The sequence below is a fragment of the Onychomys torridus genome, chromosome 2 (assembly GCF_903995425.1).
Source record: "Onychomys torridus chromosome 2, mOncTor1.1, whole genome shotgun sequence".
Taxonomy (NCBI): domain Eukaryota; kingdom Metazoa; phylum Chordata; class Mammalia; order Rodentia; family Cricetidae; genus Onychomys; species Onychomys torridus.
In genome coordinates this window covers 83,611,786-83,637,550 of record NC_050444.1, presented here as the reverse complement: position 1 = coordinate 83,637,550, position 25,765 = coordinate 83,611,786, and the positions used below count along the sequence as shown (strand labels likewise).

The window sequence follows — 25,765 nt, the reverse complement described above, 5'->3', positions numbered from 1 at the left end:
CTTCCTTGTTTACCCTAAGTTCCAGGCATATCTCTCTACTTCTTTTCTAGGATTCATTCCTTAGAACATCCATTCTTCTTTCTTTAGCCTGAAAGCCTGATCTTCAGTCTGTATCTCCACCATCAAGATTTAATCTAGTATCTCCAGCTCAGGGACACCTCACCTGCTGCTCTAGTACATTTCTGCATTTTCAGCCCTAACCATTTCTTACTTCCCTGAATCATTATTCCTTTCCTTCAGACCAGCAGGAAGGGCACAGTCTACCTAAATTTTCAATATATATTTTTTCTTAATACAAAGTTTTCAATAAATAAAAACACAGAACCTTTCACTTCATAACGCATTATTATTATTTTTCCTACCTCATATCTCACTCTTTGATTTACAAGAAAATTTATTAAGAGGAATCTGTACATATTCCATGTACTTTTTCTTCCTGTAATTCATTTGTCTCAGATCTGGCTTCTGTACTCACTATTCTACCATAGTCAGGTCACCAGTAACCTCTGTGTTGCTGAAACCAATCATGATATCAACATCTGCACTTGATTGCCACAAAGCACGCAAAGTATGACTCTACTCTTTCCACTTGAATCTCTCTTCTCTCCTCTCTCCTTTCCTCTCCTCCCTTCTTGTCTCTTCTCTCTGTTCCTTGGTTGTGCCACACCTCTCCCCTTCTCTATGCCTCCATGCCATCCTTGCCCCTTATATCACATGGCATCTCTCACAAACCTTCATGTATATCCCCCTAGAGTCATTTTATAGTAAGCACTTTGAGACTTCTAGCTAGGTCTAGGAACATTTTTTTATTCTACACTCTCTCATCTATCTTAAAATTTAAACACAAATTTTAAAACATCTCTGCCAACGAATTGCATTCACATATATGGATTTAGATTTGACCACTTCTGAGACCAGTGGCCTACAGTGGAATTTCTACTAAACATCTATTTAAATGCACACCACGGGAACAGGAAGAATATTAGTCTCACACATGTCCCTTTCTCCATGTTAGTGACAAACACATCAACAATCATGCAACAGAGGCCAAGCTCCAACCTTCTCAGTTGTCTCTCCCATTTGTTTCTTCATCCCACCTTGCCACATCACATGCAGCCCATAAACATATTCTTTGGCTCCTTTGTCTGAGGATATTCTGCAGAGATGCATTCTGCCCCATTACCACCATCCTGGACCAAGCCTCCATCATTCTTGCAGTGCCCACTGTTGAATGTTTCCTCACCATTCATTCCTTTGAACACAGTTAGAATGCTTACCTTGAAACAACACATCCTCACACAAAATTTCTCAGGGTTTCACGTTTTATCATATACAACAAAACCCAGAATTTATGTGACCGACCAATCAGCTTCATGTGGCTGTCTCTACTATTATTCCTCCTACTTGCAGGTTTGTCTACCCACCCATATACCCACCTACCCATCCTCCCTCCATCTACCCACCAATCATCCATCCATCTACCCATCCATCTATCCATCCATATAGATTGGCATCTGTCCATTCAAGAAGTCTCTATTTCAAATTACCATTGCTTTAGAAACTTAAAGTACATAGTCATGTTTAGTTTCCTTCCTCTTTTTGTGACCTCTTTAGTAAGGAGTCAGTTCAAAGAACAGCACTGTTTACCTAGAGTCTGTGCTCATTCCTAAGTGGTTCATTTCCTTTACAGCCTTCATTATATATCTGGAAACCTGAAGTTTAAGGGTTGGGATGTGGGTCATTGGTACCATATACACCTACCATGTGTGAGGCCTTGATTTGATCCCCAGGACCACACAAAAATATTTTAAAGACTATTTTTTTAATGTGTTACTATCCCCCTGTATCCTTCTAAGTTTCACAGAAATGCATGCTTTATTTTTAGGATCTATGTGAAACTGCCTGATCATACTATGTGGTTACTATTTAATAATAAATAGATGTTATTATCTATACATCTTGATTCTGAGATAGCTCTAGACTGGCTCCAGTTTACTTAAATCATGTCTCTGATACTTAGGACAGTGCCTGTCTTATAGGAGAAACTTAGTAAATGATTAATAAGGTTTTTGTGGAGTTTTATAATTGCCATAATCAATTATCTTAAAATTGTCTCAGCGATCCAGGTGTAATCTTGAGAAACCTGTAATCTCAGCACTGTTGAAGCCAAAGGAGAGGGGCCATGAATTTGAGTCTTACCTGAGTATCCTAGTTTGGTTTCTGTTGAGGTGATAACATACTCTGACCAAGAGCAAAAGGGGAAGGTTTCTTTGGCTTGCACTTCCAGATCCCAATCTCATGGAGGAATGTTAGGGGGAGTAGGAACTCAAGGCAGGAACTTAGATTAGAGGTAGGACTGGAAGCAGAGACCATGGAGGAATGCTGCTTTCTGGATTGTTTCTTGGCTCATGCTTACCTAGCTTTTATGACACAGGCCAGACCCACCTGCCCCAAGATGGTACTACCCACAGCAGGCTGACCCCCCCATCAATTACTAATTAAGAAAATGTGCCCACAGACATACCGCAGGCCAATATAATGGAAGAAGTTTCTAAACTGAGATTCCCTCCTCCCAGAAAAGTCTAGGTTTTGTCAAGCTGACAAAATCTCTGACACTTGTTATAGAATGAGACCCTGTCTACAACAACAACAACAACAACAACAACAACAACAAACAAATTGAATGCCAAATCCGATTTCAAGATATTTCAACAGATTATTCTACATAAAGACTTTAATGAAAGTTTTGAAAGAAGGTCTAGCACAAACTCTGGCATGCACTGATCATAAGAGTTTAACTCTGTAACTAATCCATACAAGGTCCCAGTGTTTCACCATATGTCCTAAAGGTTGTTTTATTTTCTGCCTTTTGCAATTTTGAAAAGAAATAGAATATCTGGATGGAAAATGGAAGACACATTGTACAAAAATTTAATAAAGAGAATTGGCAGTCTTCTGAATTATATTTGAAGGTGCATTGATATCACCTTGAATTTAGTATATTTATTTAAATGGCCTGAGAAGGTGGGAGCAAAGATAGTGATCTGAATATAATGATAACACATCCAATGCACAGACATATTAAAAGCCCAAAATAATTTTCTGTCTAGGTCTCTTTTGGTCTTCAATTACATCTCATGACATGAAAGGGTGGGGACAGTTCCATAGGAATGTCAGTGGCAATGAAGTAGATGTGAACATAAAAACAAATGATGTCTAAGACCCCAAGACCTCTAAAATCAGCAACAGGAAATAACAAAATAAAACTCAGCCTAGATAATCCAAGCTATTAAATGGGGGAAAGCCCTAAACACTGATATGCAAAAAGTATGCAAAAATGGCCCAAAATGAGTAACAAAGACAACATACTATATATAAATAGATTCTAAGTGATTTTGATGTGATCTTATCATAACATAAAGAGAAAGGAAAGGGGAGAAGAAGGAAGGAAGAGGGGAAAAGACGAGAGAAGAAAGAAAGACATCTGCAGGGGAAGGAAGGAAGGAAGGAAGGAAAGAAGGAAGGAAGGAAAGAAGGAAGGAAGGAAGGAAAAAAGGAAGGAAGGAAGGTAGGAAAAAAGAAGAAAGGAAGGAAGGAAGGAAAGAAAGAAGGAAGAAAGAAAGGGAGGGAGAGAGGGGAGGAGGGAGGGAGGGAGGAAAGAGAGAGGAGACTCATCTAACTAGCTGTGGAGAGGTTCTTCAGTCTTTCCTTCTGCCCAGTAAACAAGTTAGATCAAATAGCTTTATAATCTTCAAATATTTTACTCTAAAATTTACTTGGATCTTCATTCTTTTAACCATTTAATCGGTACACCAGTATTTTTTCAGTCTGAAATGGGAAAGTGTAAAGTAAAATCCTCAAAAGCTGTGAATGATGAACTTTTCTTGAAAGACATGGACATTAAAGTAAAACACATGAAATCTGGTAAAAAATCAAAATTCAACTTCAACTCTGCCTAAAGTATTCTTTGGTATCTCATAGCATAAATCTTTCTTCCATGACTCTCTCTTTTTGCTCTGCTATTTATTCTTTAAAGCAAGTTTACTTTTCCTATCCATTTTGGAAAGTGGCTGTACAGATTCTCATACAATAATATATAGAAACACTGAAAGGGGTAAATATTTTAAGAAAAGTTTTCAGCTTTTCTTATTGCAGGTACAAACCTGAACTCACCTCCCAAGTCACCAAATTGCCTTCCCATTTCTTTGCTTATGTCTCACTATGACTATTTATGTGTTTAGTGAAGGGTTATCCAAACAAATTCTCTAACCTCTTCCTTGGCTTCTGTCTACTACTAGTCTACTATACTCCTCTCACAACATTAACTTGCCTCTTCAAATATTGATTTGCTCATTCAATTTTCTCAAAAAGAGAGCAGCTGTTCCATGAAAACAAGGACACCTTTATGTTCCGATTCTAGACACAGAAGACCATCTGCAAATACATGCACACTGAATGAGCAAAGGGCTTGTGCTGCAAATGTCTTTAGTAATTACACAGCTCATGTACATCCTGCTCACAAATGCAGTGACTGAAATTCAGAATAGTTAAGTATCTCGCCAAATACAGCACAGTTAATTGATGGAGGCCAACGGTTCTGACGGGCTAATGAAGAACCATTATTACATAAATACTGAGAAAATGCAATGTTTAATTAAAAAACTAGACTATGAGAACTTCATGGATGTGAGCACAGTGAAAGGCCATGCATGCAAATGAAAATATATACATATGAGTGTATTCCCCTCAATCCAGTAAAACAAGGAACCCATCATTCTGTTACAAAATCGTGGACAGTCCAGCAGAGGCTTTTGTATAAACTTATGCAATGTGTACCAGGGGGGCCAAGGACTAGAGGATGAGTCAGGATACCACACGAAACCAAGCCAGTAATCATACTCTAGCAAAGCTGACCATGACTAAGGTGACTGCAGTGTACTGGGTTCCTGGTAAGGTTCCCATGTAGTAGCCAGAGTATCAACATGGGTACCTCCCATCCTGAGCCCTGATTGGTCTGGCTTGCCTCAAAGATCATCCTCCTGCCATATGGTTCAGTAAAGTCCAAAAGAATGAGGCATTCAAGTCACAATGTCCTCCATTTCCAATTCAGTAAGACATCTTAAAGTGCTTTAAAGATCAAGAGGCCAGAAGCAGGCAAGAATCACCCTGAGTAAGTTTGTTCTTTCTTTTATGTGATGAGGAAGATGATACTTAGACTTTTGAATAGGATTTTATGTCAATTAGAATCTGTTTGCTTTTTAAATTGGTGTTGTTTTACTGTATTTTATTCTTAAAGAAATGTGTGTGTATGCCTTTCCATTCCTTAAATGAAGAAAAGGGGAGATGGACACGAGGGAGTCAGAAGAAAGGAGGAGAACACTGGTACTAAATCTAATGAGTTAACCGGAACATTTGGACACGAAGTCAAAACCATGACCCTTTCTGATCAGAAACAGTAAGGGTCATCCTGATTTTTCATGTTCAAGACAGCTTTCAAGAAGTTGTGGTTGCTCTGAGGTCAGTTTCCACCAACTGAAAGTTGGGGGGGGGGGGTGCAGAGGGTTGCCCAAAACAAAAGCAAGAGATTGCAGACATCCTTGCTAGCTATCGATTCCAGAACACTGGTCAGAGATGTCCTCTTTTGTTATAGCTGGATGAACCATACCTTAAACGATCATTCTGGGCCATAAGGAGTTGGACTATAGTCCAAGAGTGGGGTCCAGAATAAGTGTCATAAACTAAGCAATCCTTATCGAGGTATAAAGATATCGAATCTGAAAAAGAGGGGGTTCAGAGGGACATGGGAAGAAAGCTCTCTTTTAAGTTTCAGTGGGTCTGAAAATGTAATTAGCTGCTTCAGATCCTGAATTATATGCATCTACTGTTTTCTGACAGACTTAATGACAACTGCCAGGTGTGATCTTGTCCCTAGCTATTTCTGCAGTATTCTCACCATTAATGCATTTCTGTTCTCTGATCCAGGCAGACTGATTCTGCAGTTGCTCCTTGAGAGAACCATCTCCATCCTCACACCTCACCTCTCAACTTGTGCAGAGACTTTGTCCAATGTCCTGGGTGCTTTTCCGGTGACTAGCCTCGTTTATCTTTAATTTATAGATTAACCAGGCATACCTTCTGGAGACCCTAGCTGTCAGTCATTCCTTCCCTAGAAAGGCTAGTTGCCACCCCTTGCTATATTCCTATAGCATCATCTATTTGGCAAATTCAAGTCACATTTAGTATATTTGCTAAGTAAATAAGGGGAAGGTTTGCTAAGTGCCAGACTCCTGGCTACAAGTTGCAAATGCCTACAATTACCTAATCCTAGTAGATCTTTCTGTAGTTAGCACTGTCATTATCGCAAGGGTAGAAGGAAACTGAGGTTTGAAGAAGATCAGTCGGTAAGAGAGTTGCAGGATCAATCAAGACTCAAATCCACACTAGTTTGATGCTCAAATCACAACTTTTCTGCATGCTCATTCTGCACAGTTCCCATCTTTTTGAAATGGCTGTGCATATAGAGGAGGGCCTTACTCGATAGGCTGCACCATTTCCTTCTGGAATGCCCTATGATTTTGTGTCACTTGGGAGCTCAGAAGTCTGAGGAATGGCCAGAAGCCTTCAGTTCCAAGGCCTTTTCTTATCAGGAAATTGGTGAACTACTGACTAGCTTTACAGATGTTAGGAAAATGAAATGATAAGACCAATTAAAAGCACCCATCCCAACCATCTAACATTAGGAAGAAAATCTACTGTAACGGATCAGTAACCTTGGTTTCCCTGAAGGAAACATTCAACATCTACTACCCCATGCTGCACTTAAACTACATAGGCTCAATGACTTACGTTTGGCTAAATGTTTCAATTTTTTAAAAGAGAAACCTGAGTTTTTGTTGGCAAATGATTGAACGTGCCTGGCCCAGCCTGCAGGCCCATAGTCCATTAGGAAATTTACGAGGCGAGATGGGGGCCTTCAGCTCAAGCACTCCCTTCAGACACAGTACTTACAAAGCCATCAATTTCCTTAACGAAGAGCATTGGCTTAAATGCCCCTTAAAGCAGTGCTATTTACAGAGTTACCCACTTCCCTTTGAATGCTCTGCCTAGGGGGTGGCATGCCTGCTGTTCTTTCCAGCTACTAGTTAATTAGGTTTTTTACCCCAAAGGAAACTAGCCTAGGATTGTGCTTGATATTCAAAAGCCCCTCAATTTGGGGTTATCTGAGAGTCTTACAGGTAATCTAAATAACCACTCCATTCACTGAAAGTCCTCTAAAGTTTGGACTACTGTCAGCACAGAGGTGGGGAATGAGAGGCATGTTGGCACCTGACTCATTTTTACATGAAAATAAAGGGTCAAAAGGCTTTAATGACAGATATTATAAAACCCTTTGTGGCTTCCTGGAAAATAGCTTAGTAACAAGCCCATTTTGTGGATGAGGAGACAAAAGTAGCCCCCACTACTTTTTCACAGAAGTAGGAAGTGCACACATGTGTCACAGTTCCAGGGTCACCACCACTCAGAGCCAGCTAAATGTCTCACTTTAGATAGGAAGAAAGTCTCTATTCAAGCCACAGTCTGTTGGACTCTGAATACAAGGAGAGTTCTACACCTTGAGGCCAAAGAAATAAAGTTGTCTTCTGAGAAATACATCCTTCTTTCATTCATTTTCTGTTTACTCAGCCCACAAATTAGATTCCAATTTCTAGTGAGTGCAGGGGGATGCTGTATGTAAATTATGATTACACTGTGATTTGCTCTGGGATGTCTGGTGCTGCATGAACATGGGTGACATGGGTGGATGTGGGGACCACCAGCTCAATTTGAGGCTATCTTGAGAAGAACTCTCCAGAAGCAGCACCTGGGATATATCTCTTCAGGAAGCAATCGGTGGTGGGGAGGACATTGCCAGGGGAGAGGATGCTATTAGCCAACAAGATGCTAGAAACAAAACAAAACAAAAACATAGAAAATACAGAGCAAAATAGGACACTGTAACATAACTGGTAAATGATTGTGTCAGACCATGAAGGTCTTGGCTTAAAGGCTGTGCTAACAAGGAATTTAGATTTTTCTGATGAGCCAGTCTGCCTCCACCTTGGGCTTGAAAGCCATCAAATAATAAAGACAAACTACCATGATTCAGTTTATAATTAAATCTCTCTGTCTCAAAGATTGGGCTATGCTCCACCTGTAACCATAGTTACAAAATGGTTCTATACTGCCTATTCTAGGAAATGACATCCATGCCTTCATTTCAGAAGGCTATTATGACCATCTTCAACCCTACCTTTGTTTCAAAGTGTTATTATGACTACCTTGTTATGATCATCATGCTATGTTCTGCTTCTGTAACCTGTCTATTCACCTACCAAATCCCCCATTTGGAAACCCCTTACCCCTGAGTTATAAAAACCCCTCTCTTGCCTATGTCCATTGCTGACTTCATGAACCATGCCTTAGTGGGAGAAACAGTGTACAAGAACAAACAAATAAAAAGTTTGCTTTATTTAATTACTTGCTTTTATTACTTTGTCCATGATGGTTTGTGTTTAAGTTCTTTCTCCTTGAACCTTTGAGATTACCATTTTCCTGAAAGGCAATACAAAGCCACTATGGACACTGGACACATTCCAGTGGAGAGGGACAAATAAGGTGTTTATTCTAGGAAAATTGCTCACTCACTCAATCAAAGGACAGATTGCCATACTTTAGCCAGGTACTGAGTAAAACAATGATAGTTCAGGATATGGGTAGAGAATGGTGTAGGAGGAAATACATTTTAAAAATAAATTGAAATGGTAATTACAGGAAAATAGGTAAAGAGGAAGGTGGTAGGAATGTGGGTGTTTAAATGTTTGATTAGTTAGTGGGGCCAACAGAACCTTGGGCAGAAAGCTGGCAAAGTACAACATGAGTTGAGTATTTAAGTGACTCTCAAATCCAGGTAAAGAAACTAGATATGTGAGTCTGCAAGAAAAGTGAGAGGCTGAAGGCTGGGTTGTATTTCAATGGTAGAGAGCTTGCCTCAAATATGCAAGGCAGATAGAGGTATATGGGGAGTACAGTCGGGCATAAAACACATAAGCTTAATCTTCGGTTCTGACTTCGGATGACTCTGGTAGAGAGATGAAAGGAAGAACTGATCCCACCCTGTGAACTTGAGAAAGAAATCTGTGCTAAAATAGACAGAGAAGGAAAACCACACGAGGATAATACTTAAGAAGCACCGAGAGGGTTTTTTTTCCCCAGAAAAAGCTAGTCAAGTGTAGGTAGAGTAATACTTAGCACATTTTGTTTCATCATGATGTTTAATAGAACCCCTTTCTTGACCTCCTTGTGTGATGGATGATTCTCAAATTTGTTGGCTGTCTTCCAGGGGTAAGGTATTCTCTACTTCTGAGTAAGAATGTCACTATTTTAATAGCCATAATACTCAGTGTTTATTGATAAATTTCTGGCCGATGCAATGGCAATGCAGGCTTCATGGCACAGGACTGGTATGGTGAGAGTCGCTCAATACATGAGCATCACATACATTCATTAAGTGCATGAAAGGACAGATCATAGCAACCCTCTGAGGTAAGGGACCGTATTCCTATTTCTCACACGAGAAAAGATGCTCAGGGACATGAGACTAGAGGGAGAGGGGGCTCCCTTGCTTCAGGTCTGGGCACCCACTTATCCTGTCTGTTGATAAGTTCTTTTGGCAAAAGAAAACAGAGACAAACGGAAGGAAAAGCTACAGATTCAAATAGTTCGCACAACATTTTCCACAGTAATGAGGCTAAACACAAGTTATGTGCGCGGTTTTGGACTGCTGAATGGAGGGACAGCTTCTGCCAGGATGTTCACATCCCTGCCAATGGCAGTTGATAGTTTAATTTAAACTTATGGATAATTTGGGCCGGCTCTCTGACTGGTGTTGAAAGCTAAAATCACTCTGATTTCTCATCAGGTCAGCTTGCCAAAAGTACTTTGTTGGCCCCTGAAGAGCATCCCAGTCAGGGAGGTTGATGTCTTACACTATTGCTCTAGTCTGTTGTGCTTCTGCCTAGAAACAATGCTCACTACAAGACCAGATACCCCCACCTGGGCCTCTTGTGGCATCCTGCAGTAGGCTCCATCAGGGTTGGTCTGTTTGTTGTCCCTACAGAAGGACTCTGCCTCTTTGCGGACATTCAAACTAAATAGTGCAGCTCTTGTTATGGGAGCCCCACTACCTAGGAGTGTTTCCTAGACTCACCAACTCCAACCAGGAGCTTTCCAGGGCTCTGGGGAGTCTTCCCATCCATCCCATCATACTGTCACTGATGAAGCTCTGCTGTGAAGGTCAATACATAGCATGGAAAACTTGACATGCAGGAGGTGCTTCCACCAGACAAACCCCTTGTGTGAGATCTCAGGGTCACTTTGAGCAGTTGGTTGCTGCCCAAGGTAACAAAGAGGGCAACCTAGAGCAAAGCTTAGCCTCACAGCTGCAAATGCTAGCACAGGGCATTTCATCTTTCTCCCCAGCAAGTTAAAACAAAAGCCTTTAATGATTGCTATAATGTCAGATTTGTTTTATGCTAATTTCTCTTTGACCCTTAACCAGTGGGCAAGCTAGAGAAAGTGGCCTTTCAGTTGCTTCCTGTGTCAAGCATTGAATGATCTGTAAATAAACACTTCAGATGGTATTTCTTAAAGAGACCTAGGGATCCTTTTGTTCTGGGAAGTCTCCACTGCTTCTTGTGTTATTTCCCCTTCTCACTATCTGCTTGTTGTTAGATCCTTCTGCTCCCCAGAGTACACATTTTATTAGATAAGCCTAAAGATAAAAATGCAACATAAAAGTAGTTCAGCTTAGAGGCTCAGGATCCACACTTTCAGGCCTAGAATACCTTACTTTCTGGTGAATGAAAATCTTGAGTAAATCACTGAACACCTCTGTGTCTTGATTTCTTCACACAAATGACCTATATTATGTTAAAACTAGTCTATAGGGTTCATGGCATTAATTTAAAGAGACTTAATAAAGAAAAATCAAGGAAGTAACTTAATTAATAGAACTGTATTAAGAACCCATTCTCTGTATTATTAAGAATATTGCCAGTGTGGGTGAGAAAGACAGGCCCTATCTGAAGATCTGACATTCTCATGGAAGGCATCTGGGGACTCTTAACTTCTCAGTGAAGCAGATATAAGTTCAAATCTCAACTTCACCACTTAAGAGCACCTACTTCTAACCAACTGCATTGCCTCCCAAAGCCTCTGTAACATGGTGGCACAGCTTCCACCATCCATGGCCCTGTGGGGATCAGGAAAGGAGGGTCAGTGACAAGTGAGGCAGTCAGTCTGGCTCAGGGAGTGACATTGGAGAAGGTTTGCTCCTCTGGTGGTCATTTCTCAACTCCATAAATATTTACTGAATTGCTCATGTATTTGGGAGCTTTGCTGTGTCATCCAGGAAGAGGTCATCATAATGTTTGTCTTTCAGGGGCATTGTGGTTCTAAAAAGAGAGACTTTAGTGAAATTTCCTGGGACATCGGGCCTTCCACAGGTGGTGGGGGGGGTTTACAGATGCTGTCTGAACCTTTAAGAAGTGAAGCCATGTGGGCTCAGGTAGCCATTGCTTTCAGCCACAAAATATGCCATGCTTAAGTATATTGGAGAATGGCTTGCTAGAGCTGCAAGATGGGGACATAGAAGTCCTTCTTTGCTCAAGAATGAAGGACACAAATGTGCAAACACAAATGTGGGGCACCAAAATTGGAGATGGGTGAAAGGATCATTCTCTTTCTCTCTCCTTCTCCCTCTCTCCCTTTGCCTTACTTTCTTTTTATTTCTCTCTCTCTCTCCCTCCTACCCTCATCTACCTGAATCTATTTCTCACTGTAAAAATTGCTATGTTTGCACCTACTATCCATCCATCTTTCTCTGCAGCAGCCACCTGCAAACAATGTCTGCAGTACAGTGACAGGCAGTAACTATCTGACTTTGTGGGCCATGTAGAGCTTCCATTGGAAATGTGATAGTCTTTCTTTGTAGTGGCAGTATAGTAACAAAGGGGCCTCAATACATTGCAATCGGATTTTATTTGCCAAAGCCTGAAATGGGTTAGCTTTGTCCTTAGATAGTGATTGATTTGCTGAGAGGACACATACCTGCCCCCTTCTCCTCTCCTGAGGCCAGATGTAACCACAGTCCTCACAGGCCTTGAAGAATCTCTGCCTGCAAGGCTCCTTCCTCAACTTTCCTTGTAATCCACCATGCTGACCCTCTTTTCGCACTCCAAAAGCCCTTTGCCTTGAGTGCTGAATAATTGGAACTCCTAGTAGGAGTGACTTTGAAATCACTGTCATGGGCATTTTTCCAGCCCTCCCTGGCCTTCCTTACATGCTGCTGCTTCTTTGAAACAAGCACAGAGCTTGGCAAACAGAAGGTACAATCGATGGGAAGTGACAGAAGGAAGGGTGAAATCCAGTAGCCAGTTTGCACCAGCTTCAGCCTGGCTCTGCGAGCACACGTTGGAGCAAGCAGCTGCCCTTTTCCACATGGTGAAGTTAGCCCAGCACCTTGACTGTCCATCCATCATTTTATTTTCAGAACATTACTTTTGTCTCCAAAAAAGAAAAGGAGGATACAATTAGGACTATATTCCTCCCTTGCTTAATATTTCAGTCTCCCCCAGGGCACTCCCTTCAAGTGGAGATCACAGCTCATGAATATTAAATGTCTATTCCAACTCAACATGGACTGCAAGCAACAGAAGAAAGCCACAGCCCAGAGAAAGGCCTTGATACCTCCTAGTGGCTTCTTCCCTCTTGAAGCTTACCTAAGCTGTTAGTGTACAGATGCACTTCAAGGCAGATGGATTTCTGGTCATTTTCAGTACCATAAGGAAGTCCTTGTTCCTAACTGCCCAGATTCACCTGCCAGGACTCTGCCTGCCCTTCAAAAGCACAAGTCAAAGTCTGGTCTCAATTCCTTATATTTAAGAAAGCTTCAAGTGGGTTCCCTGATCCTGAGCGCTTCCTGAGAGTCAGGAAGTTGACCCAGGGCTAAGGGCTAGAATTCTTCCCTGCTGGTATCACAGGCCTCCTGTTTCTTTTCACTCGGGCTCTGTCTCTTTGTTGGGCAGGCCTCCCTGCTTTGCAAAGGGGGTAGTGGGCTTTGGTCTGTGGCAGATAGGCAGGCTTGATTCTAAGGAATACTGACTTGAGAACTTTGAATGTAGTTCTCAGACCTCCCTGTCGAGGACTCAGATCTTTGGTCCTGCCCACACTTCAGCCTTCCGCCCCATTGCCTCCTTTTCCTGCTCTTTTGTGCCCTGGGTGACCCCTTTGACCTTCAGGGTGAAAGGAATTCCTCTCTCCTCCCAGAGCCCTTCTTTTAAAACCGCACAGTGTTAAAACAATAACAATCTGGGATTTGAATTCTAGAAGTTAGACTCCAGAGGCCCTTGGGGTTCATCCAACTCGGCCTCATCACTTGGTGCTGTGTGGGAAGGCCTGGTTACTCTGCAAGAGGTACCAACCGCAGTGATTTAGTGTCAGGCTTCGAAAACCTGGCTCAGAACCAGTCCTGCCTTAGATGCACCGTCTGTTTCTGCATCAGCCAATTGTGAGACACAGAGGAAGGAAGGAGAAGAGGAGCCCATGAGATGCCCTGAATCATTTTCAATACTCTGGACAGTTATTGCCTTGATAATGGTATCTATTTCCCAGAAAGGGAAACTGAGCCCCAGAGGCAGGAAAAAGGGTCCATGGCCACCCAGATAGAAACCACAGACTCCATGCTCCCCAATGAAGCCTCTGTCAAGGGAACCATTGAGTGCTGTTTTCTCCTTGTCTTAGATGGTAGAAAGCAATGAGGCTGATGTAACAGGAAAAAGAGAAGGATTGGGGAAAGAAGGTCCCATTATGCCATCACTGAGGAAGTGGACTTTATGCCCAGAAGCTTTGTTTTTGCTGTTGTTGTTGTTGTTTTGTTTTGGTGGTTGTAATCATGTCATGGCAGAGACACAAGAAAGACATGTATATTTACTTTCCTTCTTTCGGGGACTCAGTGGTATCAAACAGAAATACCAGAAAATACTTTCCTTCTCACTCAAGACTTTATTTGGGTTGTGGACACAATCTCTGGTGTTTGAACTGTTTTCTGACCTACCCGGTGAGATGACTTTGGATAATTCACTCAAGGGTGACTCAGAGCCTTTATTTTCTGGTCAGCAAGATGTGTATTATTACTCTGGAAGGTTGAAAGATAACATATTTTTCAGAAAGTTTCTTAGCATAATACCAGTGGAGATAGGCATCTGACAGGTGGAACCCTGCCTGATGAGGCACACGGATTGGCTGTCTGTTGCAAATCCACTTCCCTTGTACTAGTTGTACAACCCTGAGCAGTGTACATAATGTTTCAGATTCATAGTTTTATCCTCTACCAAACCAGATAAGACTTTAGTTATAGTTGCTGGGAGCATTGGTATAACTTTTGAATGAGTTGTGTTAATTAAACAAACAAACAAAAAACCACTCATATCACACTATCCAGGGGTCACCAGTTTCAATGTTGAACATAAATGAACTCTTTTCTACTCGTCTGTCCTGCCTTGTGGATGGAATTCATGGCAAACTAACCCCCTCCCCCAGATGAGGAAGTATGTTTGGTTTTCACGACAACTCTAAGAAGTAGCAATAACAACTGATGTATTTTACTGATGAAAAAGCAGAGGCATAGGCTTAAAGTGTCAGCACCAGGATTTCACCCAGATGCCGGGTTGGTACCTACGATGATGCTTCATGTTGCTGGGCTACTGCTGTGCACATCCTGACTCCATGATCACCATTACCACACCCTCCAAAGCTCTTCTTTGTCTTTCTTTCTTTGTCTTTCCTTGTTTGTCTTCCTTCCTTCTTTCTCTCCCCCTCCCTTCATTCTTTTTCTTTCATAAAGGCCTGTTTTTAAGCCAATGTAAACATTGTTTCAAGGAAGTCTTTTAGGGGAAAATTGCTACACTTTTTCTTTTATAGAGAGAAGAGTGAGTGAGTGAATCTAGGCAACCAGGAAAGTCTGATTCTGATTGGTAAATTTATTTTTTTCTAAGTTGAGAGGTGGATTCGCCCATTAGCGTTACACATTGTTAGAAAGAAAAATAATAAGCAATGTAGCTCCCAGCAGAACTGCCTCCCTGGTCTCCCTCCCTCTAGCCTAAGATACTGTTTTCTTTTTCAGTCACTGTTGTTCTAAACTCTCCTCAGAATATCCACCTAGAAGACACAACGATTCATCTTCTTGTTTTCCTTTCTTGCCTTGGCTCACTGAGGCCAGGACAGTCTGACAGAGGGGCCACAGGCTAGGTGACCCCCTGCCCTCCTTGCAACTGGTGGCAAGGCAGATTGATCTTCAGCCCCTTACCCCTTATCTGCCTCACAGAGAGGGAGGACCCTGGGTTGTAGGGAGTGCTAATTGAGTTACTGGCCCTGGCTCTAACACAGGGGTGGAGATGCCCTGTCAGGGATGAGAGACAAAGTGAGGCTGAAAGCTGCTGGGGGAGAGGAGTTGGGAGGAAGAGAGAAAGGCCCAGGAGGAATGCCTGCAGGCCTGGGAGATATGATGTGGGAGTCTCTATGACTTTGTTTCTTCTTGACTATATATCTGCATCAACCAAGGTTAGAGTCTCCTCAAGCCTTTAAATAGCTGTTAGACAAAAGAGGATTGCTCTGTATTAGGTGGCTAGTGAAAACATAAAGAGCCTTTCAGAAAGGGCAAAACTGAGCTTCCAAGGTACTGGACTGTATAAGGTTCACCACTAAACTAGAACCTGGACTGAATGATCCAGGACTACCCTGTAGCATGCAGGGTGGGAGATGAAGACACCCAGGGTTGGTTGCATCTCCTGTGGAGGCTTAAGTGTCCTCTCTGAAGGTAACATGTTTCTAGCTTTGCCTCAAGATATATGACTAAGTGCAATCCCTTTGGGGGATCCTGCGCATTTTGTCTGACTAATTTGACCACTAACTCCCTCCTTCGGTTTTTATCAGCAGCCTGTCTGTAGTTTATGACTCAGTGCCTTACAGAGGAATCCCCATTGCTGCTGAACAATGCCTCCAGCCAGCGCCTGCTGGGGGAGTTATCACTTCACTGATACCGGTTTTGAAAGGAAACCCCAGGCCTGGTGTGTGTTATAGTTCTAAAAGGCGGAAAGAGGACAAGATAATTTCCACATTGCAAGGGGGATGTAGTCGGCATTACTCAAGAGGTCTTGGGGGCGGTATTTGTTTTAATAAGAAACTTATTATGTTCTGGGGGACTAGGGCACTGGGGGTGGGAAAGTGGGAAAGGGAAGTCACCAGAGTGTTGCACAATAACACATTGGCACCTTGGGAATACTTCCGGATGTGTGGGCTTCTGAAAAGTGAAGGGGAATGCCCCCGTAAATCTGTCACCCACCCTCCCACTGCTGTTACTGGCCCAGGGAAAACAGCCCTTCTAAATGGTCTGTGATGACAGGAGTGGTAAAGAAAAGCAGCAGAGCAGAAGGAGAAGGATGGTAAGAACTAAGAGAATGGGAGGAGATGGAGACCTAAGAGGAAAAATCAGAAATGCAAATCAGAAGGAAAGGAGGGAGGGAGGGAGGAAGGAAGGAAGGAAGGAAGGACGGAGGGAGGGAAGGAGGGAGGGAGGGAGGGAAGGAAGGAAGGAAGGAAGGAAGGAAGGAAGGAAGGAAGGAAAGAAAGAAAATCTTTCCAAATGCAAAGTTCAGAATAGAAAAAACAGGGTCCTTTATTCAGTCTGGAGCTAGGAACATATCTCTGTGAGCTCAGGTCAGTTGAGACAACATGAAAAATATCAGATCTCACATCTGGAGTAAGAGCCATGCATAGAACCATATTAAATAAAACAGCATAATACAGGGCTAGCCCTTCCAGTACTGTGGTGCTCCCCTAGATCGCTGTTGTAGCTGATCTGTCTTCCACAACACCTATCTTCCCACATCACACAAGACAGGGAAGCCTCTTCAGGAAATGCTACTAAACTTCCTGCTATGTTGTGAGGATATCTTTCAGTTAGGATTTTAAGATATAATCAACAGAAGTCAACTTTGGTTAGCTTAAGCAAAATAAACAAAATAAATCAGCCATTTGAAATACCTAATACCTGATGGAAGGCTTTCTTCAAGGGCTGGAGATTAGAAAGTACATGCCCTAAAGGCCAATTTCAGGCAGAAGGTCTGGCCTTGGGACTAGCCTTGGGAAGAACTAACACACCTGTTCCTGTCTTCTCAGCTCTGAGGCTAGATGCTTGTCTCTAGGACTTCCTAGATGTCACTTCCTGCATCCTCATCAAAATGGATTCCACAGTGGCTTTGGAATCCAAGTTGTGTATTGGTTGTCTGTTGGAGTAGATGGTAATTGTGAGCCCCACTCAAGCTGTGAGTGACTTAGGGAAGAAGCTTGGATATTTAACTATTCTAAGGAGGTTTGTGCTCTACCTCATTGGGAGATTGATTCTGAGTCTGATCCTTCAAATCTAGAAAGAGGATAGTAATAGATATCTGCCACAGATGAGCCCTAGGTCTTTCACATTTTCTAAATGAGAGTACCAAGTCTTAGTCAACATTGTATTTCCAAGCTGTGGTGTGAACCCAAGTCATTTACATGGAGGTCTATTTTCTTGGCCATTATTCTTGAAATGCACGTGATGAGAAGAATGTCCTCCTCAGTGAAGGATTCTGCAATCCACATTGCTGAGTCATTAAAGCTATTGGATGTGTGTGTGTGTGTGTGTGTGTGTGTGTGTGTGTGTGTGTGTGTGCAAATTTCCCTGTTTATACTTGAGCTGTTTTTCTTAAAAGAAAGTTTTTCAGACTGAAGCTTTGGAGTTTTTGTTGGAATACAGACCCTGGGATCTGGTATCTTAGGATGTGTTCCATTTTGCCTGGAATGCCTGTTTCTCTGTAAGTGTTTCTCATGGAATTCTAAATGACCAGGCAGGTGTACAGCTGATGTCTTTGCTCTAACACAGACATCACTCAATGTACAAGAGAAAGAGAGAGACTTCCTTTGACACATCTATGTATTCCACTCCATTAAATTATTACATGAATTGCTTCATAACAATAAAGTCCCCATTAACCTCCGAAACTCTTTAAATCTGAACTGATGAGTGAATTCCTTTGCAAGGAACTTACCAGAGCACTCTATTTTTAAACATGGCTTAACCCTGTGTGTTTATCTTCTCCACAAAACTTCCTTTCTTGTTTTGTAAAAGTGACCCATGAAAAAGTTGCCCAGAGAATAATAGTTTACAAACATGCCTGACATATAAAAGATGGTCATCAAATAGTACCCCCAAGAAAACTCTTAGAACACAGTAAAAAATATGTTTGTAAGATGGACTTAGCAGGAACTGGGTCTCATCTTCTTGACAACAGCCTTTTCTTCATTTTATCTTTCTTCACAAATGTTAGAGAGCATATTTTGGATATTTCTAAACCTGAACGTTTAGTCAAAGTGGAAGGAACAGTGAGGCCCAAACAGGAAGGGAAAGCAGATTCTAGATTTACCACCTAGTGCTACTTCTAGAAGAGTCTCTAAGTCTTACCACTCTGTATATAAAGTTCAGTTCATTTTCTGATAAGTAGTGAATAACATCCTAATTTCCATCTACTTTCTAGCAAACAAAAGATTCAAATAGCTCTGATGCACAGACCAGCAAGTGAGCATTTTTGTAGCTAAAGGAACAGATAATAGTTGGAGTTCTCTGGAGCATGGGATCTTTCTTTCACTCACACAGCTCTGCTGTGCCTGGGAAGCATTCAGACAAAAGAACAAGGGGAGTGGCCACCGCTCCTCCAATTCATAACACTCAGTTGTTGTGCATTGTTGAACAGTTCTAAAGCATCTATTTTAGGGGGCCTATGCCAAACACCCCACCTTTACTTTCTTCCAGGGAGTTCCAAAGTGACATACTGCATTCACATAAGTCAAGTAGGTAAATATCCTTTGATACAGATTGGGATCAGTGATGGTTGGAAAAGGCAATGTTTAGGTTCAAGCAAAGTTTGCAATTATGAAGAATTCAGCCGCACACATTGGGAACCATGCAGAATAAGGACAGATTCTCAGAGATCTCCTCACCTAATCATTTCCATGTAGATGAAGCAGACTTAGGCCCATACCTGGTCAACCTTATGTAAGTCCTTAGCTTAGCACTAGGTCTAACCTTGATTCTTGATTTTAATTAATGTTTTCTGCTGCCATACCACTAGGCTAGTTGCTAATCAAGCTTTCACAATGGGCTACACTTAATTCTCAACCTGGAAGAAAGTGTTCTGCAAATTTAAAAAAAAAAAAAAATGAGGCAAAGTTCTGCCTAGAAACTGTCAAGTCCTTCCTCATCCTGTGTCTTCCTGTTTCTAACCACATTCATTTGCCCAGCATCCCCCTTGTGTTGCTCAGCTCCTAGATGGTGCAGGAGATAGATAGTAGGTGCATCCTGAATGTGTTCAGAATGGAATTAACAGGAAACGATGCATTTCTGTTACCCTCACAGACTCCAATCTACTAGGAGAAAGACTGTCTAAGCCCAGCGCTTTAATGCACCGCAGATGAGAAGATGCGATGACATCTCTTTCCCCATAGTCTTCCTGGAAAACTGCCTTTCAGTGAGAAATCTTCCCACCGAGGTTTTCACCCCCTCTGTAGCTGCCCAGTCCCCTTTCAGATAGTGCACCTCTGTCCTTTGTACTTGCAAATGAATTGTGATTAGTTTTCACCTCCAGCCCAAGGGATTAGCCAGAGGACCTTTGATCTTCAGGTATCGATTTGCATCTTAAAGGAAGCATGATCTCATCTGGGCCAGCTCAAAATTCCATCCCTGCCCCCCAACCCCTGTCTGTTTACCAGCCCTGGGGCTGGACAGGGCCTCCCAAGTGGGGCTGAAACAACAAGATAGGCCAGACTCCTCGAGAAGGCAGAGGAAAACACATTTCCCACCCGACTTGGTAAAGGTGGGAAAAGGAGGTTTGCTTTCTAAGCACGGACTGGTCTGTTATTTGTACTGGGCTGCAGATCCCAGAGATTGTGCAGCCTGGATCTGAAGCAAGGACCCAGGCAGCAGGTAGATTCCCTAGCTGGAGGGTGTATGGAGTAGGGTGAGCTGAGACTTGAGAATCACATACAATCAAGGTTAAGTCATTCCCTCTCCAGCCTCTGCAGATCAGTGTGATTCAGAAAACATTTTGTAGACACCTCAACTTCTGATTTTTCCCACCTCTAATGAATGAAAGACTTACACAAGATATACTATAACAATAGTCATCTTGGGCAGTTGGTGTGAAGAAAACCAATAATGTCTGTGAGGTAAAGGATGATAAAAAAAAATGTCACCTGTCATTGTCATCATCTACGAGGACATGAGTTCTTGAGGACAGCCATGTTCGCCCTTCTGTCTTACTTTATTTTTTCCCTTTCTGTGTTTCATAATGCTTATGACAGTGTGTGTCACATAGGAGACGTTTGATAAATGTGAACTAAAATGAGTGAATTTTATTCAGTCATAACTGTTATTATTATAATTGAACAATCAGCCAAGGCTAAAGACAGCAAAGACTCACCAATGCAGTTGAAGGAAATTTCTTGTTGGCAGAAGAGGGAGCAACCATCACCATTGATCTTATTCATGTCATCACATTCTTCTCCTTGGCCTCTGCAAAATGGACATGGAAGGGGAATATCCCAGGTCAGTTTCAGAACTGAGACTCAACACATAAAGATACTCACAGCGATCACCGAGATTCTGGGAGATCTTACATATATGCAAGTCTCTCTCCCTGTCAGTCCTGTTCCTCATCAAAATGAAATCAACAGAAGGTATAGATTTATAAAACATGATATCATTAATCTTAGTTGTGCTTTTATGACAAATAACAATTCTGCTTTAAAACTGGCAAAAATGTTGACATTTCTTTTTTACATGTATGCATGTGTATGGTATGCTGTGTGTGCTTTGTGTGTGTGCTGTGTGTGTGTGTGTGTGTGTGTGTGTGTGTGTTGTGTGCCTGCATGTGTACACATATGCACACAAACACCTATATACGAATACATGTGTGCAGGTCCAGGTGCACATGTATATGGAAGCAGGAGGACACCCTTGGGTGTTTCTGCTGTCAGGAACATGTCCAGTTTAGTTCTTGATGCACAGTCTCTGATTGGCCTGGAGCTCATTAATTAGGCTCGGCTGGCTTACTGGCCAGCAACCTGGGGATTCAACTTTATGGACCTCCGCTGTGCTGAGATTATAAGCAAGCAGCAGTAGTCCCTTCTTTTTAAAGTGGGTTCTGGGAATCAAACTCAGGGTCTCATGCTAGCACTTGAGGATCAGTTGAAATCTTTATTCTTTCTTTGTTTCTGTGGTGCTGGGCACCCAAACCTCTCCCAGCCTTATGTATGTATTCCCAGTCCAAGGCAAGCATTTTACCACCTGAGACACCTCTCCAGCCCTTATCCTTTGAAACTTCAAGTGCTTTAAACTGATGAGACAGTGGATAGTAAGAAACAGAGGAATACATTAACAAATGCATGGCCAGCTCTTGTTTCTGGAATGTCACTGCTGTCTATAATGGAATTATTGGTTTTTCCTTGTAAAGGGTGGAAATGTTCAAGATCCCCAAGCTTCACCCCTGCTTGTGCTGACACTGTCCCCTCTCAATACACCCAAAGACTGTCTTGTTTGTGCTTACATCCTCTGGCTTAGTCATCTTTAACTAGAAAGTTCTATTCCCCCCACGAGGGTTCTGTTCTTATTGTCCAGAACTTTGAGGCCTATTCTTCTTACAATTATTTTCATCACCTAATGATGATTTTGTCGCGGTTAAAATGGTAGAAAACAAATATTCCCTCTCCCCTCTCCACTCTACTACCCTTTTCCCTCAAACTAGGCTTTGGCAAGGAGAAAGAAAAGCAAAATTTGGGAAAACAGATAGATTGTTGTTTTCTGGAAAGTTCCCAGAAACAAAAAAATCTTAAGCTTAGAACAACATGTTTGAAAAATAACTGCCCAATCTGTGTAAGACCGTTGGCCTGTCTAGCTGATCTTTTGATAAGTTTTAAATGTATTGAAAGCAAATGAAATTGGGATTTCATTCTTCAGTCACAGTAGCCACATGTCAAGTACTCAGTTGCAGCATGTGGCCAGAGATCCACTAAATTGAGCACAGAACAAATCTACAACCCCCCCCCCCAAATATTTATTGTATGGTGGTCCTATTGATGCCCACTCTCATTTTCTCATGTGTTATAATGAAAATGATTAAGCCTTCTTCTTGAGTTGGGTACAAAAATGAAGCATGATTTAAAGGGTCTAGCATGCTGGGTAGCACCTAGCAGATGCGAAGAGTCCGTTCCCACTCCTTGTTTGCCTTAGGAGGTCTTTGTAGAGTGTGTGGCAGCTGTCCCTCCCTCCTCTGAGACCAGCTGGGAACTAGCACAGCATGGAACAGGTCTCAGACTTTTCCTTTTACCAGGGGCAATTAACACCAGGCAATGTTTGTTGTCTTTAGGAGGTGTCAGAATAGCAGGATAGGACCTAGTAATCAATCCTTAAGATGACCTAGGACATTGTATTGATCTTCAAGGAGCCACCCAAGTTCTCTCTTGTCTGAAAAACCATAAGCTACAAGGTTTGTACTTCCAGCTGTGCTCAGCATTCTCTGCCAATGAATCTCACAGGCTTGAAATCACCAATGACCTTCATCTTCTCAGTTCCATGGGTTATGTAGAAATACACACTTTCCCTGAATCTGGACTGGTTCCCTAAGCCATGAACAATATTTCCAACCTACCTTTCATCACCACCCAAACAGTATGTTCTACTTGTTTAAGCAAAACTTTAGGGTCACCACAAATATCTTCTAGGCATGATGGGTCTATTATTAGATGGAACAGTACTGAGAAACCTCCTTTGACCTCTGAGATTGGAATGGGTAGGCATCATTCTCTGTGTTCACAGACATCTTGCTTCATCTATCACAGAACTGACTGTCTTTGCCTAACACTGGAGTTCCTGTAGTAGGCTGTGACATGCCAAAGGAGGAGACAGACTCTTCATCATCCTAGCAGCCCAGTGACATTTAAGGGTTTAGGGAGATGGCGTGTAGTCACCCCTCTACTGGCTAATTTTGTAGCCATCTCTTCTCACATTAAAATGAAGAGATGAATTCAGATGAGAATCAAGTCCTTAGAACAAATGTTGGTTTTACTTTTTAATAGGTGTGAATGCTTGAGAAAAGTACTTTAATTTTTGTGTGTGTTATTTTACTACAAAGTATAATTGCAAATTCTTGTGTATCAAATAACTTGATTTAATCATGAAAACACAGCTCTTTAAAAATTATTATTATTATTATTATCATTATTATTATTATTATTATTATTATTATTATTATTGTGTATATTATTGGAGTTGGTTTTCTCCTGCCTTTATGTAGGTTCTGGGGATCAAAGCCAGGGTTTTCAGGCTTGTTTGGCAATTAATTACCTTTATTTGCTGGGCCATGTTGTTAGCCCTGCAAGCACAATGCTTACATGGGTCTTTATTTCAGAAGAGCAAAAATGCTTTCTAATGTAAACTATATTTTGCCCAATAAATATAAAGTTGGCATATTTTAATTAGGTAATATGTCAACTTTTTTGTTTAAAAATGTCCTTCTTTTTTTTTTTGAGATGAGGCCAGGATGCCTCAAACTTACTGAATGTCTGAAGATGACCTTGATTTCCGATCTTCCTGCCCCTACCCACCTCCAGTGCAGGTATGTGCCACCAAGCTGGATTCATACGTATCTAACTCAGGGCTTCAAGCATGTTAGGAAAGAAGTGTACCAATGGAGCCAGGCTGCCAGTCCTCAATATGTCATTCTTAAGTTTACAAATTGTGAATTATAACCTTTCCATGAGTCACTGACATACTTCATTGTAAGGTGGGGACTCTGATGCACACTACTATCCCTTTGCATGGTCAACAGAAAAGATGGAATTAACTGGGTTTTACCTAATCATATTGCAGCATGTATTTCTTTCAGTGTTAAATCATGATCAGAAAGCATGTTGCTGTAGCTGGAGAGATGGCTCAGTGGGTGGTAGCATTTGAGACTCTGACAGAAGACTCAGGTTCAGTCCTCAGCTCTCACCAGGCAGCTCTCACAACTGTCTCTCGTCCCAAATGATCCATCACTGTTTTCTAGATTCTCTGCAGGCACCAGGCATGCATGTGGTGGACACACACACACACACACACACACACACACGGAAGCACGGACATGTGCAAGGACATGCACATACATATACCGTAGAAATAAACCTTAGAAAATACAGCATATTGCTGTCAAATACTAAATGTCTTTGAGTGGATTTTCGAGTTTAAACTGCTTTTCCCTTCACAAGTACAAATCTAGTTCTAGCAGCTCCTTTCTTCCCAATATGGAAGATTCCAGTTTCCATTACCTACCACACAATCACCAGCAACAAATCAAACTGCTCTTTCCTCTGGCATCACAGTCAGTGACAAGCACAAGCTGTAGACATCAAGCACTCTTGTTCCATAGCGGTACCACACCTGAGAGCTAATTTACAGGCTGCACATCAGTGCTTCCATCCAAGCCTGAAGCAAATGCACTCTTCAGACTACCCATCCCCCAACAGGAATAGCAATTGTAATCCCATGTTGCAAAAATATTATGTGACACCCAACAGTGCCATTTAATGAAGGAATTTACCAATAGCTTGTTTTGCCATCTCACACATAATGCATGTGGTTAAACCTGCCAATTGTTTTAGACTTTAGTGATGGTGTCACTTGCAAATAAATACACTAGCAATAGGAGCAATAAGAAATTGAATTTGGAATGATTTGGAATGATGCTTGATCTTATCTTCATTTATATGGGATAAAGAAAACCTCTATTTTGTGCCAGCATTTAGTTGTTTTGTGCTTATTTTAAAAGAAAATTGATCAGAAGTTGATGGTAAGGCTTCATGACTTCTTATTCCTATTTGGCAGATGTATGTATCCTGCCTCAAGGACCAGGCAATGAATAGACTGAACATTCTATAAGATACATTTTTTTTTTTGCATACAGCTTGATACTTTGCAATCATAATTTCAGGTTGGACTAAAATCTTTCGAATCTTGATTAATTCACTCCGGTGTATTCATTTTCAGAATCTGTACTCACTCTACAATATTGTTTAGTGCTTATGGTTTCAATATTGTATGTTACAATACTTCATTATATTTGTGAACCTTTGACCCATTTTCTGAATTGATTATTACAGTTTTAACAGATGTAAAAGGTAGCCAGCAAAGAAATCTATTTTTCCAGCTATTAGCATGCTTTCTTAATATAAAAGGGAAGCTTTGAGTATGTTTTAAGCAGAGTAGCTAGGTAAACAAAATTCCACTTTAAAGAAGATATTGTGTGCAGGCCAGATTAAAGGTAGATCATCCCACACCAAAGATTCAGATTAGAAGTTGGGTGGGTCTTCCTGCTTTGAATGATTGTGAGTGTGTGTGTGTGTGTGTGTGTGTGTGTGTGTGTGTGTGTGATATTAAATTGAAATGTAGCTTTAAGGAAAAAAAAGTTCAGATTTTTTTTTTTTTTCCAAGATAGGATTTCTCTGTGCAGCCCTGGTTGTCCTGGAACTGGCTCTGTAGACCAGACTGGCCTTGAACTCAGAGATCTGCCTGTCTTTGCCTCCCAAGTGCTGGAATTAAGTGCAA

The 25,765-nt window shown here is 41.6% G+C and overlaps 1 protein-coding gene across 1 annotated transcript in view; it reads right to left on the bottom strand.

Annotated features, from left to right (window-relative positions):
* The window catches only part of Pappa (pappalysin 1), a 239,598-nt gene that overhangs the window by 100,851 nt on the left and 112,982 nt on the right, over positions 1 to 25,765 (bottom strand). The window contains exon 9 of the mRNA XM_036177331.1: positions 20,607 to 20,698. Within this exon, the coding sequence (XP_036033224.1) occupies positions 20,607 to 20,698 (92 nt within the window). The remainder of the gene's footprint in view (positions 1 to 20,606; positions 20,699 to 25,765) is intronic.